General features: G+C 57.6%; 3 protein-coding genes across 3 annotated transcripts; 1 reads left to right on the top strand and 2 right to left on the bottom strand.

Moving 5' to 3' along the window:
• Positions 1 to 5393: 5393 nt before the first annotated feature.
• On the bottom strand, positions 5394 to 6372 carry ZNF593 (zinc finger protein 593). Its single transcript, XM_008694857.2, has 3 exons — positions 6079 to 6372; positions 5786 to 5848; positions 5394 to 5691 (listed from the first exon to the last, which is right to left on the bottom strand). The coding sequence occupies exons 1-3, from the start codon at positions 6276 to 6278 to the stop codon at positions 5550 to 5552; spliced, it is 405 nt and encodes a 134-aa protein (XP_008693079.2). The 5' UTR covers positions 6279 to 6372; the 3' UTR covers positions 5394 to 5549.
• Positions 6373 to 7763: 1391 nt separating this feature from the next.
• On the top strand, positions 7764 to 10987 carry CUNH1orf232 (chromosome unknown C1orf232 homolog). Its single transcript, XM_040619377.1, has 4 exons — positions 7764 to 7847; positions 9085 to 9168; positions 9256 to 9353; positions 10687 to 10987. Exons 1-4 carry the CDS (start codon positions 7764 to 7766, stop codon positions 10985 to 10987), a joined length of 567 nt encoding a protein of 188 aa, XP_040475311.1.
• Positions 10988 to 12181: 1194 nt separating this feature from the next.
• Positions 12182 to 13716, bottom strand: LOC121099826 (protein FAM110D). Its single transcript, XM_040619375.1, has one exon. It carries the CDS (start codon positions 13311 to 13313, stop codon positions 12483 to 12485), a length of 831 nt encoding a protein of 276 aa, XP_040475309.1. The 5' UTR covers positions 13314 to 13716; the 3' UTR covers positions 12182 to 12482.
• Between the last annotated feature and the right edge of the window lie 399 nt (positions 13717 to 14115).

Raw genomic sequence — 14115 nt, 5'->3', positions numbered from 1 at the left:
ATGTGAGTGTCATTAATAGCTCTCCCTCATTCCCCATGTGACATCAAGAACACTGGACTGGGAGTTCCTGGACCTGTGACGCCGTGGCTACAGACCCGGAGCAGCTCCTTTGCCATGTACAGTGACCCCGCTGCGCTGCCGTCCTCCCCAAAGTGTCCTACACTGAGCCACACAGACCAGGCACCTGCCATGATGGTCTCATTTTGTCTACCTCCTGAGATCATTGGTGACTTTCTCATCTTATGGATAGAGAAACAGACCTCTGGTCGCAGAGCTGGTGAGTGGAGGGGCGGGGCCTGGAACTCGGCCTGGGAATCTGACTCCAGCCCGGAATCCCTGCTTTTCCAGGGCTGATCGCCCTGAGCCCTGAGCCTGCCAGCAGCGTCGTCCGTTTCCCTCCACTCCTTTGGGAGCTTCCCCCACCAGGAAGGCTGTGGGGACTCACCTCCCCTCTCCTAGCTTCAGTCTGGGCCGTTTCCCACCCAATAGGGCTCACGTCCTCCCCCTGAGTCCCCCAGGGTGGGGCTGCGCCAAGCCCTTCGGTCTGACTGGGCCTTCTGTTTCTCTCAATGGGAATCTCAAGGTGGGGAGAAGGGAAAAGACAGGAGGACCGGCCCTATTCCAAAGCCCAAGCAAATCACTTCCTGGCTCAGTGCGTCAGTTGCCGCTTCTGAAAAATGGGTTTAAAAACAGCCCACTGAGCCCTGGGGCGGAGGGAAGATAAAGGAGATTGAGTGGGCCTGGGCACAGTAGGGCCGCCCCTCTGTTTTCATGACACAACCACCACCTCCCCGCCGCCACCCTGGCAGCCCCTGGCGATGCTGGGGCGATGGGAGACCCCTCTGAGTTCTCAGGCCCCCCGGGGTCATCCCGGCGATCCTTCTGCCTAGCACAGTACCGGGTACCTGGCAGGCGCTCTATAAATCGCTTGTTGACTAACCAACTGGCAGACCTGGCTCGTCCTTCTCCCCTTTTCCTCTCCCCGTCGCAGTGCCCCTCCAGCCCGACTCTGCCCAGGCCCACCTCTCAGCCAAGATGCCACCTTCCCGGGGGTCCAGGTCGCTACTGGCTCCATGGCCGAGACCGCCCGCTGGGATCCGCTCCCGCCGGGTCCCGCCCGCGCAGGAATTTCCGCTCCCGGAGTCCGGCCTGGGGAGGGACCGGGGCCGGGCGCTGGGCGGAGCCACTGGCATACCTGGGTCCAATTTAGACCGCCAGGTGAGGCGCCGCGACCGCCATCGGCCCGCCCCCTGCCCGCCTCCTGCCCCGCCCTTCAGGCGTCCTTGGACTGCTGGGCTGCCTGCCTGGAGGCGGTGCCACCGGTGTGCGACCTAGGCGACTTGGGGGCGGGCCGGGATCCCGCCCCAAACTGCACTTTGACCTTTAGGCTCCGCCAAAAAAAAAAAAAAGAAAGAAAGAAAGAAAAGAGAAAGAAAGAAAGAAAGAAAGAAAGAAAGAAAGAAAGAAAGGAAAGAAAGTCAGTCATAAAGGTGAGCAGGGAGTGCAGCCACAAAGCAGAGGTTAGGGAGCCAGAGCCCTGGCTGCAAACATCAGCTCCGCGGCTTGTTAGCTCCGCGCCCCTCCCCACCCAGCGTCAGTTCGTCTGCAAAATGGGCTGCTGTGCATAATACCTGCATTAATAGGTCTAAAACTTTTTGGAATAGGGGTTTTTAGCCTCCCTCTTTTTTGGCACACAGACCCTCTGGCAGTCTGGTGAAACCTATGGACCCTTTCTCAGAATAGTGCTTTTGGAAGCGTTTAAAAAATGCTGAAGGTGAGAATTATAATCAAAATATATTTAAAACACAAATTTATGGGACACCTGGGTTGCTCAGGGGTTAAGATTTGCCTTTCAGCTTGGGTCATGATTCCAGGATCCTGGGATCCAGTCCCTGCACCAGGCTCCCTGCTCAGCGGGGAGCCTGCTGCTCCCCCTGCTTGTGCTCTCCCTCTCTCTCTGGCAAATACATAAAATCTTAAAAAAAACAAAAACAAACAAAAAAAAACCCAAACCCCACAAATTTATGATTGGGGTGCCTGGCTGGCTCAGTCAGTAGAGTGTGCAACTCTTGATCTCGGGGTTGAGTTCAAGCCCCACATTCACTGGGTGTAGAGAGTACTCAAAAAAATAAAATCTTAAAAAAAAATACACCATGAATTTATGACATAGTAATGTGTTTATCAGTATTAAATAAGACTTAAATTTTCCGTTTCTACAGTATCAGCGTGTTGTTGGTCAACTTGAAGAACACTAAACTGTGGGGTGGTCTTTGACTCACCCCTTTGCACACATTTACCAGTTAACAGCTAAACATAAGGAACGCAGGAGCGTAATGGAGAAGCCCGGGTCGCCGGGGTGGGAATAGGTACGTTCACCATTTGGTCACTGACCCTCTACTAGGCCTAGAGGTGCCCCATGAATGGCAGCTACATAGCAGGAGTGTCTGAAAGAGCGCAATTTTTAGTAGTGGGTTAATAACCACCACAATTTTGAAATACTCGTGAACATATATAATATTGAGATAGTTGAGTAACTTTAATTTAATATAAAATATCTGTGATTTCAATAGGTGAAAAAGCCATAGATACTGCTGATACTTCAATCCATATAGAAGGAAGTGGTAAGTTTTGGTTACAGGTTAGTGAATATATATTAGTTTTTCCCATCCAAGTTTATGGGGCCCCTAAATTCTGAATCCCAGTTAGGAGCCTTTCACTTGGAACAAGTCTGAAACATACTGTTTGTAGTGGTCACCATCATCACCATCGTCACCACCATCCCAGGCCAGGTGACTCCCAGGAATCAGACAGAATCAGTGCCATTTGCTGTGTGATGGAGCCTCACCTCAATACCTCTCTGAACCTGTTTCTTCCTGTCTAAAACAGGGACACCTAGACCTTAGCGCTGTGATGATTTCCTTGAAGTACTTCGAAATCCGTCACATGGGATAGATCTGAGGTATTATTGCTTTAATTTTGTGGAGAGGGGCCTGGCCTTCCGACTGTCACTTTGGAATCCCTACCAGTGCCCCAATACCCAGCCTTCAAAGCCTGTCATGATCTTGCCCTAAAATCCAAATTCTGCACTTGGCCTATGGATGGCTCACCTAGTGTGTGTGTTTCGGCTGTCCTCATTTAATGATTTCATATACATATCCAGTTCTCTGGAACCCGGCCAGCGCTGCTGACATGTGGCATCAGACATGAATGCAAATTGTTGGCTGCTTCTTTCAAGGTCCCCGCAGGTCCCTGCAGGCCTCGCTCCCTCCCTGGTGACCCAGTAGGCTCCAAATGTGCAACACAGCCCTCACCTCTCTGGCTTCCTCCTTTGCCTCATGCCTCCTCACACCGTGTGCAGCATGTGTCCCTCCATCACTCCGCTTCAACAGCCCACCTGTAGCACTCTGGGGAAGCCCAATAAACACAGACCTGTCTCCACCTTTCTGATTTCACCAAACACCTACCCTGAGCCAGCCAGCCAGCCCCTGCCCTCCCTGAACACGCAGTCCTGCATGGGACAAACAGGCAGGGACTCACCACTGTACTCACGTGCTCCCCTAAAAAGACTGGGGGCCTCACATCCATGACATGGCCTTTATTTTGTGCCCCCAGCACCTGGCAGGGCTAGGCAGGTAAGGGTAGAGTAAATGGTAGCTTCTATCTTAAAGGTAGTTTTATGAGTTTAGAGATGTTACTTCTGCACGTTTGTTGTAAAACATTCAAATGTTAACAGTAGGTCGTTATATCTCTATTCCATTCCCAAGTGGGGACCACTGTAAAGTTTCCATTCTCTACGTAGGCAGATACTCCACATGCTATTCTGAAAATGTGCTTTTTTTTTTCACTTTATGAGAAAGTTAATATCAAATTAAATAATACACGTTCACTTCTTAGAATACTGCCTGGCACAGGTGGCTACTGTTTTTTAGCATGCCATGGACAATTTTCTTAATCAGTATATACTAATCTTTTATTACTGTCCCCAAGCCAAGAATAGGAAAGTCCCTGCAGGAACTTCATCTTGGAGAAAGAAGTGATATGTGCCTTTTCCCAAGGTAGGGGCTGTTGATCCAACAGAAACCAAGTGAAAAGGCTTACCAATGTCTGGGAAGATGGGGGGTTAATAAGGCACCCTGCTCCTTCTTTGCTGAGGACTGACTGGTGATATCCAACCATCTGAGGGGTAGGGACAGAGCCAGGACCAGGGCTGGGGAGACCTTCCTCGTACCTGGTCCAGGTCTCAGACTCCTGAGCGCTGCCAGGCAAGGCCTCTCCTGCCTACCCAGCCTGGCCTCCCTGGTGAGTGGGGGAGGTGCTGCTCAGGCCTGATGCTGATCTCTCTTGACAGCTGCTCCTGAGGCTGGCAGGACCGGGCAGGCGGGGGAAGGGACCAGATTTAAAGGTCCAGTTGCCCCGCCCCCTGCCAGACCTGGGAGAGCGGACGCTGGTGAGCATCCTCTGACGCATGGCTCTCATGTATATGGGAGGTCAGAAACCTCTATGCACTCATTTCCGCTCCTATCATGAACACCACTACTCCTCATNCCTGCTTCTACCCCACAGGCCGCCAGGGAGACTAGTGGCATCCACCATGAGATTCCGACGCCTGACCCCTGGCTACTTCCGGGTACTACAGGTAAGTACCTCTCGCTGATGGCTTCTGCTACTGACCCCCTACTTTTCCCCTACCATAGCTGGGCTGACATCCCCAGCAGCCAGGCTGTCACGTTTCCTGCCGCCTGAGCAGCAGCCAGGGCCCAGATGGGCAGTGAAGCGAGAGGGATTGGGGTGGAATCTCCCTGGGGCAGCAATGGCATCTCCTTCACTCAGCTGTACCTTCTAGCTCCTTCCCACCCTCTACTTTCCCGGAAGTCTCAACTGACCCCTCAGATGGACCCTCTGTGTACCTCCAGATGCAGATAGCTGGGGAGCTGAAAGCAGAGCCCCGGAGTCCACTGGCTGGGGTTGTGGCTACACTGCTGGCTGTCCTCGGACTGGGGGGCTCCTGCTATGCCGTGTGGAAGATGGTGGGGCAGCGGCGGCCACCGCGGGCCTGAGGATAAAGTAGGCGGCCCCTCACCTGGTCCTGGGGGAGGTGACTCAGCAGGGGTTGCAATCTCAGGAGCCCATTTCTTTTCTGCGGGCCAGTCCCTGGTCTCACGGGGAGCAGGACAGTATGAACCTGATCCTCCCCTCCCCTTCACTGACCTGGGCTCCATCTGGGGGCTCCAGGTCAGATGCCAGGACCCCCGAGGGAAGGCAAGGCTGTAGGTTCCAAAGCTAGACCAAGTGAGGAATAGATACCCTAGGCCCTGTAAACAAGAGTAGCAGAAAACCCCACAGGGCAGGAGCTGGGGGGAGTGGCCTGGAGGTTAGAGAGTCAGAGGCAAGTCTTCTCTATCCAGTTCCTTTATTGGGGGTGAGGGCACCCAGAAGAGGCCATCCACTCCCGAAACCCAGGGCCAAAAAATGTTGGCACAGTCTCTCCCAGCCTCGCCCTTGCCTCACTGTCCATGGGCAGCCCCCCTGCCTTGCATCCTCAGGTCAGGTCAGGGTGTTGTGTCCATCTCAGGGACCTCAGTGGATACTTCCGTGGGCACTGCCAGTCGCTGGGGGGTCACATAAGAGCCCATTCCCGCTGCCCTTTCGGCCTCTTCCTGACTGTAGGGCTCCACGCTCAGCTGCTTTAGCCTGGGAGAAAGAAGAGTGAGAGTTGGGAGTTGACCAGATGCAAGCCCTGTCTAACCAGCACTCATCCATCAACCGTCTCCTTACTCCTTCATACCTTTTCTTGTGGTCTTTGGATCGGAAGTGGATCTTCAGGGTGGCGGAATCGATGAAGTATCTCCTGTAGGGATGGGAGGTGGGTAAGAAGAGTGAGGTGATGGCTCTCAGGTACGCCTACCTCCCTGAACCTAGCTCTTCCTGACGCCGGGCAGTGAGCCTGAAGGGATGGGAGATCAGCTGACCCACGGGTCCACGAGAGGAGACCCAGAGCGTCCCGGGGCCCGGACCTCACGCCCCCGTCGCGTCCCGCCTACCCTTCTCCAACTCAGGCCAGACCGGGCCGGGACTCACGCGCAGGCCAGACAGCGATGCAGGCCGCCCCCTGGCAGGTCGGGGTCGGGCTCAGAGCCCGGGTCTGGCCGAGACCGTGCGGGAACCTGGGGCCGCAGCTCGCGGTGAATCTCATCCAGGTCCGGCCGCCGCCGCTTCGCCTTCATCTGGCGGGCCAGAGAGTGGACTCGGTGCGCACCGGTCCGGCGGGAGCGACCCATGGCCAGCGACCGCGGGGCCGGGCGGCCCAGAACCGGGTCCGGCGCACACGTGTGGGAGCTTCCGGATTGTTGGGTGACGTCACGTGACGCCCGGGGGCAGAGCCCGCTCCTCCAGACCGCCTCAGATGACGTCATTCGCGCGGTTCGAGTCTTGAGCGCCCCCAGGCGGCCGTCGACGTCAGTGACGGAGCGCCGGGCGCGGCCCAGAGCGGCGTCACCCGCCACGGGCGAGGCTCTCGCTGGGGGGCGGCTGGGTGGTGCGTACCCCCGGGGGATTCCGGCCTCTGCCCTCCCGTCCGGCCTCGCCCCGCCTATCTCTGCGCCATCCCGGGGCACTATCACCCCTTGCTTGTTCCCAGATCTTAGACTCCAGGGTCAGAGGGGAGAGGGAAAATGCTTTGAGCAACCCTGGGAGGCACTGAAAAATGGCTGTGACGTGAATAAATGAGTTAATGAGTAAGAGTGACTACGTTTGCGATCCCGGCCCCCACAAGGATTCCTGAGATACCTCCAGTTCCTGACAAAGCCCTCACCACTTCTCGCGGTTCCCCACTTATTCCCTTGGATCTCCAGCCTTCATCCACCCCCAACCAAATCCTTGAGCAAGGAGTGTTCCTCCTCAGGGAGCACAGTGCTCGGGCATCCACTCAGACTGAACTGGGGTCAGCTCCTCTCACAAGAAGAGGAAGTGCTCAGAGAAGGACCTCTCATCTTTGCCCCTTTCCCTGAGCTCTGGACTCCCAGGCAAAGGCAGAGGCACAGCCTAGGTGTTGTGTGCTCAGAGTGGGGAGTGGGCCCAAGAGCCTTTCCCCATTCATCGGAGCCTGGTGCCTTCCTGGCTGACCAGAGGAGCTCAGCAATAATTCAGGGACTCCAGCTCTTTGGAACCTGTTGCCAGGTAACAGGGAGACGTGCGCGTGCATCCCCTGGGGAAAGGAATCCGTTTCCAGCCCAGACAAAGCAGTGAAATGTAATCCCAGGGTGCCAACTGGGGGCCTTGGGAGCTCCTCAATCCAGTTCACAGCTGAATGGGGATAGAAGGCAGGCCCTGCTGAGGGCACAACTGGTATGGCTACAGTCACAGGGGCTCCAGTGTGGGTCTTGGGCCCAAGGACTTTATAAATGGACTTTGTGAATGAAGACAGATTTTTCTGGAGCTATTCCAAGGGATCAAATTCAAGTACCCCTAGGGGCAGGAAGGAGGCCTCCGAGGAGATGTTTTCATTATTCTTGGCCGATATGGGTCAAGACAAGGGGCTGAGGCCACAGAAGCCAGCTCTGTCCTGTCCCCACCCCAGACTCCTCTGGGTCAGGTTCACCTGCTGGGCACTGTGCCATCTGGGAAGGCTGGTGCATCTTTAATGAAGTCACCTGATCCCTGGGACAGGCTTTCGGCCTCACCAAGTTCCTGGAGCCAGACCCACTGGGTGCCCACTGACTCACTGCCTTCCTGAGCGTGGGTGCCGGGTCTATCTCCCTGCAGCCATGACCCAGGCCTTCTGGAAAACCTACAAGTCCAAAGTGTTACAGACCCTAAGTGGGGAATCTGAGGAGGACCTGGCAGAGGAGGTGGGTACCATCCATGCTTGCTGGGTGGGTCATGGCAGATGGGCGGCAGGAGTGAGAGGTACAAGGAAGGGCAAGAGACAGGTTCTGGGGGGAGTGCACATTTGTGTAGAAGCCACTAGCACATTCAGGGATGACAAATGGGATGGTGCAGAAAGCCAGGGTATTTAAGAAAACTGAGGAAGAAGATTTGGGGGCCACCAGATGAATGATTGTTGTCTCCGAAGATCTCAAGGGCCACTACATGGAAGAGATCCTTCCAGGACCAGTGGGCCGTAGCCACCCAGGGTACATGGGGCTTGACACACTTTCTAGTGGGCAGGGCTGAGCAGAATCGGGATGGCTTTGCCTTGAGAGGAAAGTGAGCCCTATGGGACTGGAAGTAGGGGAAGTGGGGCTTGACGTAGACAATCACTGTCGCAGCATCAGGTCAGAACCAGACTTGCACCATGTTTGTCCTGACATTAAAGATCAAAAAAGCTCTGAAACTGGCAACAGTCTTAAATCTAGAGGCTGTGATAAGTGGCAGTTGTGCACACGGAAATCGCAGGGGCAGGAAATATTTCTGTAGGGCACAAGTGTATGTGTGTGAGTAAGTATCTGTCTAGACAGTTTGGTGCCCCAGGATGGGCCTGTGTAGAAGTATCTGTGGGTCAGTATGAAGACTGGCCCCCTGAAGTCGTACGGGGAGGTGTGAACTGGAGATAGGTATTTTCAGGCGTGTATTTGGGGCCTAAGTTTGTTCCCGAGTGCCTCTGTGAAGGCGTTGGCAGGTGTTACGTTTGTACGGTGTGTGTGTACGTCTCTGCCTTCATGTCTGTGGATGGGCGGAGTGGTGTAGCGTGCTGTAGGCGGGGCTCCGTGCAGCTGTCTGCATTCGTGTAAGTTTGCGGGTGTGAACGGTGTAACCGCACGTGTCCTTGTAGGGTGCCTCCCAGCACATACATCTGTGCACAGGTGAAGAGCTAGAGCGGTGTGGACGCATGCTCATGCACAGGTGTGTGTCTACACCAGCAGGCATGCCCTCGTCCACACATGTGTGGGTGCATGTGGCTATGTCTGCGGGTGTGTATAATACAGGTATACCTGTCTGTATTTACGGAGGGTGTGAGGGGACAAGATGGGTGTTTAGGTGTGAGGGTTTGGGGGTGGCAGGGTGTGCATACCAGGCTAGCAGTGGGGGAGGAAGGTCCCGTTCCTCTGGGGCCTCTCTCATGCTGGGAGGGGTCTTGTGTCCCAGAGAGGGAACCCAGCCTTAGTGGAGCCCGAGCCAGCAGACCCTGCAGAAGAGGCTTTCCACTCCATGTCACAGCTGGCCCGCCGGGTGAGTCCTCCCTTCTTCATCCCAGCGCGGGGGAGCCTGGCAGAGGCTGCTGTGACCCCTCCCTGACTCCCAGCCCCTTCCTCCCAGGTTCAGGGGGTCGGGGTGAAAGGTTGGCTGACAATGTCGTCTCTGTTTAACAAAGAAGATGAGGACAAGCTGCTGCCACCGGAGCCCAGTGCTGACCAGTACGTGTGTTGGTGGGGGCTGGGATGGGCCTAGGGTCCCCCTTCTCCCATGTCCTTTCCTTCTGGTCTATTTGTCTATCTTTCTGACCCAGGAGGGAGGGGGAGGGCCAGCCCCCGGCTGTTTCCGTTTGTCTGATCAGGAAGGAGGCCAAATCAACATATCTGGAGATTAGATCTTAGGAGGACTTGAAGGGCTGTTGGGATTGAGGTGCTAGAAGGTACTTCAGGCTCTGTCTCTCTCTTCCCCATCCGCATGGGAGGGGTCATCTCCCTACAATCAGGGAACAGAAGAGAGAACATTTAGGTGTTCGGAACAGAGGTGGTCCAGGTCAGTGGTTCCCAATGTGGGCTGAGGCCTGGGATCTGTATTTGCAGCTTGCTCCTGAGGACCTGAGGCACACTAGCTTAGTTAGGAACCACTGATTTAGAAGGGCTTTGATGCTGGGGGGTGGGGAGTGGGACCCAGGGCAGCTCCTTTCTCCTAGCTCTATCCTAGTACACACCCCCTCTGTCCTTTCCTCCAGCCTAGTCACACCCCTTTCTTTGACACTCCCCTATTCCTTTCTTCCCTGGGGTCCCCCAACCCACCCATCTCTCCAGCCTCAGGGCTTCCTTTCTCCCTCCTGGCGCTCATCACCTGTCCCTCCCAGAGCTCCAATGACTCCTCCTCAGATCTGAGGCTCCCACGTCAAGACTCATCACCGCTCCATCACTGCCCTTCCCCCCACACTCCCTGCCACCTCCCCAGTCCTCCCCCCCAAGCCCTCATCTAGGCCTTTCTCATTTCCTTGGGTCGCTCCACCCGTCCTTCTCTCCAGTGTTCCCTCATTTCCCCAGTCCCCCTTTCCCTCCATCCCAGAACCTCACCCCTGCCCCCGCCCTGCCTCTTGCCCCTGGGCTGCAACCCTGGCTTCCCCGACCCTTCCTCCCAGAGTCTGACTCCGCCCCAAGCGTCGCTGGGCCCCGCCCCCCGGCCGGGCTCCTCCCACAGCTTTCCAGACTACACACCTCAGGCTTTCCTCCTCTGGCCGTACTCCTCTCCTCGAGTCTTTCCTAAACCCCTGGCCCCGACTCTCTCCCCAGAAATCCTGGTCTCGGCCCCCTCTTCCCAGACCCCTCACCTAATCCCCTGACCCTGTCCCACCCCAGCCCCCTTTCCCGGTGCCTCTGAGCCCTCCCCTGGTCTCCAGTCTCCCAGCTCTCGCGCCCCCCCCCCCAGTCACCTGACCTCCCTCTGGTCCCTTCTGCCCCACTACTGGCGCCTGCACCCCGTCTCCCCTCTTCGTTCCTTCCTCGGGCCTCTCGGCCAGTGACGCCCGTCCTTCTCCGGCAGCCCGCTGGCTGCACGGCGCCCCTCGCAGGCGGTGACCGCGACAGAGGCGGAGCCGCGCGGGCCTGGATTCTGGGACGCGTTCGCCAGCAGGTGGCAGCAGCAGCAGGCGGCAGCGGCGTCCATACTGCGCGGCGCCGAACGCAACCCGGAGCCAGACCCCGAAGCCGGGGACGAGGCCGCGGAGGAGGCTACCGAGCGCCCCGAGCCGGGGGAGGCCGACGCCGTGGCCGGCTTCAAGTGGGGCTTCCTCACCCACAAACTGGCCGAGATGAGGGTGAAGGCTGCGCCCAAGGGCGACTAGCCGGCCGGCCCAGCTGGGCCCCTGCTCCTTCCTTCCCCTACCTCCATAAAACCCCTGACCCGACACCCCGTGTGACCGCGTGCCTTTGTCCGGACAGCGGGGATGACTGCTTTTGGGTGGGCAACCTCAAGGCAGGGTCCAGCTCAAAGCGTCCTCACTCCCTTCCCCCACAAACGTACAGGGAGAAAATGACCAGACAGCCCTGGTGTCAGGATAGATTGTGTCCAATTTAGGGTACAACTTTTCAGGAAGCTGGGGAATCCCAGAGGACAGGCCCCATCGCCCTGTTCAGCCTCTTTTAATTCGAGAAACCTTGCCTGTGGCTCTGCTCTGCACCGTTCCTGTACCAGGGGAAGGTCAGAGACTAGGGAGAGAACTCAGACGACCAGCGGGTCCCACACGAGGTGACAAGTTGAGGCACAAAAATAAGGCTGTACTTGGGAGCTCGGAGATGAGGCCGACTGGGAATTCAGGAATTTCTGAAGGAGAACGAACACATGTAATCTTAGAAGGGTGAGTGGAAAGAAAGGGGAAGGTAGCCCAGGCAGAGGGAGGAGGACCGTAAGCAAGGACTTGGAGGTGTGGACGTGTGAGGCAAACAAGTGACCTTGTGTGTCTTTGAGGGAAAGGAAGACAGTGGCCCGGTGTGAGGCTGCAGGTTAGCAAAATCCTGGTTTGAAGGGTCCCTTCCTTTACTGTCCTCAATTCTGGATTCTTCGTATCTCAGCCCATTCACAGCTGGTAACCAAAAGGGGGCAGCAAATCTCCAGGAATGGGGGCCTTGTGGGGCCGGCGGACCCCAGATTTCTGCAGGCAACCCCTCCCCAGAACTCCCTAAACACGCTATTCCTGGCTCCCAGATCTAGTGTGGACCGACCTCGGGGTCGGTGGAGGAAATAATCATAACAGAGTTCGTACTAATTCCGTGGTGGTCTTAGTGGCTGTCGCTTATCGAACGCTTCCTGTATGCCGGGCACTTTGCCATGCGCTTTGTGACCATTTCAAAAATATTTCGATCACCGAGGGGTGCAGCTGTGATTCGGGGAGGTTAAGTGCTTGCCCAGAGTCACACAGTGAGCCTGGAACCCGCACTCCGGAACCCGCACTCCAAAACCAACGCGCGTAACCCCGCCAGCCCGCCCCTTCCCCTTCCTCAATATCTGCTCTCTAATCCAACATCACGAACCCTTTAAATAACATTTTGGCTTTATTCTGCAGATTCTCTGATCTCCCACCCCAGGCCTCCACAGGGGCCACGTAGCTGCCCCCTCCCCCTCCGTCGTCTGCTCTGGGAAGGGCCTTCGGAATCATTTTGTCCCATCCTCCCAAGGTTCACAGGGGAAAACCAAGAAAGCAGAGGGAGGGGCTCGCCTAAAGGCACCCGGCGCGTCAGAGGCAGGGCATCCCTGCCCGTGCCCGGGTCCAGCCCTGGGCCCACCCCTTCGCCCTCCCCGGACCCCGGACTCCCCCGGAGCCTGCTCCCCAGCGGCCGCAGTCACACCTCGGACTCGCGCGGCGGGCCGCGGGCGCGCTGGCAGCCGTACAACCACTGGATGACGCGCGCGTTGCGCTCCACCACCGACACCGGGGGGCGCCCGTCCCGCGCCGAGCCCGCTGCCTCTGAGCCGCCGCCGCCGCCGCCGCCGTCGCAGCCAGCACCGTCCGGGCGATCCGCGTCGCCGTCGCTGGACGTCCAGTCGCTGGTGTCCCCAGAACCGAGCGGCGGCGACGTTCCGGGCTGGGGGCTGGCGTCGGCGCCCCAGCTCTGCGGAGAGAAGCGCTCGGCGCCCAGCACCTCCACCAGCGCGCGCTCCAGACCGCAGTAGTTGAAGAAGCGCTCCTTCTCCGACAGGGGTAGTGAGCAGGTGGGGCACAGCGCCCGCTTTCCTGCCGCTTCCGGGGCATCTTGGGGCGCGGCCCAAACCCCAGGAGCCGCTGGTCGCTCGGGTGGGCCGGGACTGCTCGAGGCGGCGTCTCGGGGAGCGCCCAGGAAGAGGCGCCGCACCAGCCCCTGGCCCTTGGCGTTCTCTTTGTTCACCAAAGCCTTGCAGTCCCGCTTCTGGCGGTAGAAGATGAGGGAGTCAGGCCTTGGCAGCCGCCTGCCACTGCTCCGGCGGGCGGGCCTGGGCGTCCTGGGCGATGCAGGGGGCCCCAGCTCGTTGCAGGGGTGCGGGGTGAGCGGTCCGGGACCCCCACGCAGAGCTGGCTCCTGGCGTCGTGCTATCACTTGGTGTGTCTTGACATACTTGGCTTTGTCGGCCTCCAGCCTCTCCACGGCGCTGGGGGTCCGTCCCCTGGACGCGGTGGAGGGAGAAGCCAGGATCATCTCAGCGGGACTGGACAGGATTGTACCCCATAAGCCACTGGAAGTAAGCAGCTAGTTGAGGAACCAAGAGCAATTGGCCGGGACTCCCTGGTGCCTACACGGAAAGAGGACCGATCAGGGAGAGAGTAGATGTCCCTGTACTTCTCCTGCAGGCATTCCTGGGAATAGGACCAGCCAGCCACCCCTCCCCCATCCAAATCAGCCGGTACCATGCCTGAGGGAGAGGCTCCGGCTACCGCTTACCCCCTCCCCTATCCCTCAAAGACACTGAGCAGGGGCACCCTGGCCACCCAGAAACATGCCCCTTTGAGGGTGCCCCAGTCTGGCCACAGAGCTAAGCATCAGCAAGTGGGACACTTGGAAAAGGAAATGGGGCTGGTCCCGGCTCAGTTCCCGAAAGTGGCCTCAACCGGAAAAAATACCTCTTCCCAACCCAGCAACTTTGAGTCCAAGACAAGAAGGCTCCCCAGCCACAGGCTGGCTCCAGGAGGGCCCACCCTTCCCGCCCCCATGCACCCGAGGTCAGGGATATAACCACAGGGTAGGAGCCTCCAGTAATTGCAGCCAACTGCCCAGCCCAGTCCCAGCGGGGCCATGAGGAGAGAGAGAGAGGTGGCCACCAGGTCATGTCAGCCAGCTACCTACCACCTCTGTACCCCTGCCAAGGGGATCCCACAATGCCCGCCTGTAAAATAACCACCTCGCCTACCTCTGCATTTCCATTTCTACAGAAAAGGAAACTGGTAGAGAGGAAGGGGCTTGCTCAGGTCTTACTGAGAGTTAGGGGCTGAGATTGAAACCC

The sequence above is a fragment of the Ursus maritimus genome, unplaced genomic scaffold (genome assembly GCF_017311325.1).
Source record: "Ursus maritimus isolate PB19 unplaced genomic scaffold, ASM1731132v1 scaffold_32, whole genome shotgun sequence".
NCBI classification, from domain to species: Eukaryota; Metazoa; Chordata; class Mammalia; order Carnivora; family Ursidae; genus Ursus; species Ursus maritimus.
The sequence above is the reverse complement of the archived record's forward strand: the minus strand, read 5'-3'. Positions and strand labels throughout refer to the sequence as shown.

Excerpts from the sequence above, each read along its gene's own strand:
- ZNF593 (XM_008694857.2), bottom strand. The coding sequence starts at position 6,278 with ATGGGTCGCTCCCGCCGGACCGGTGCGCACCGAGTCCACTCTCTGGCC. Across the intron at positions 5,849-6,078 it reads CATCGCTGTCTGGCCTGCGC|GAGATACTTCATCGATTCCG; the intron begins GTGAGTCCCGGC and ends CCATCCCTACAG. Across the intron at positions 5,692-5,785 it reads TCCAAAGACCACAAGAAAAG|GCTAAAGCAGCTGAGCGTGG; the intron begins GTATGAAGGAGT and ends TCTTTCTCCCAG.
- CUNH1orf232 (XM_040619377.1), top strand. The coding sequence starts at position 7,764 with ATGACCCAGGCCTTCTGGAAAACCTACAAGTCCAAAGTGTTACAGACC. Across the intron at positions 7,848-9,084 it reads AGGAGGACCTGGCAGAGGAG|AGAGGGAACCCAGCCTTAGT; the intron begins GTGGGTACCATC and ends CTTGTGTCCCAG. Across the intron at positions 9,169-9,255 it reads TGTCACAGCTGGCCCGCCGG|GTTCAGGGGGTCGGGGTGAA; the intron begins GTGAGTCCTCCC and ends CCTTCCTCCCAG.
- LOC121099826 (XM_040619375.1), bottom strand. The coding sequence starts at position 13,313 with ATGATCCTGGCTTCTCCCTCCACCGCGTCCAGGGGACGGACCCCCAGC.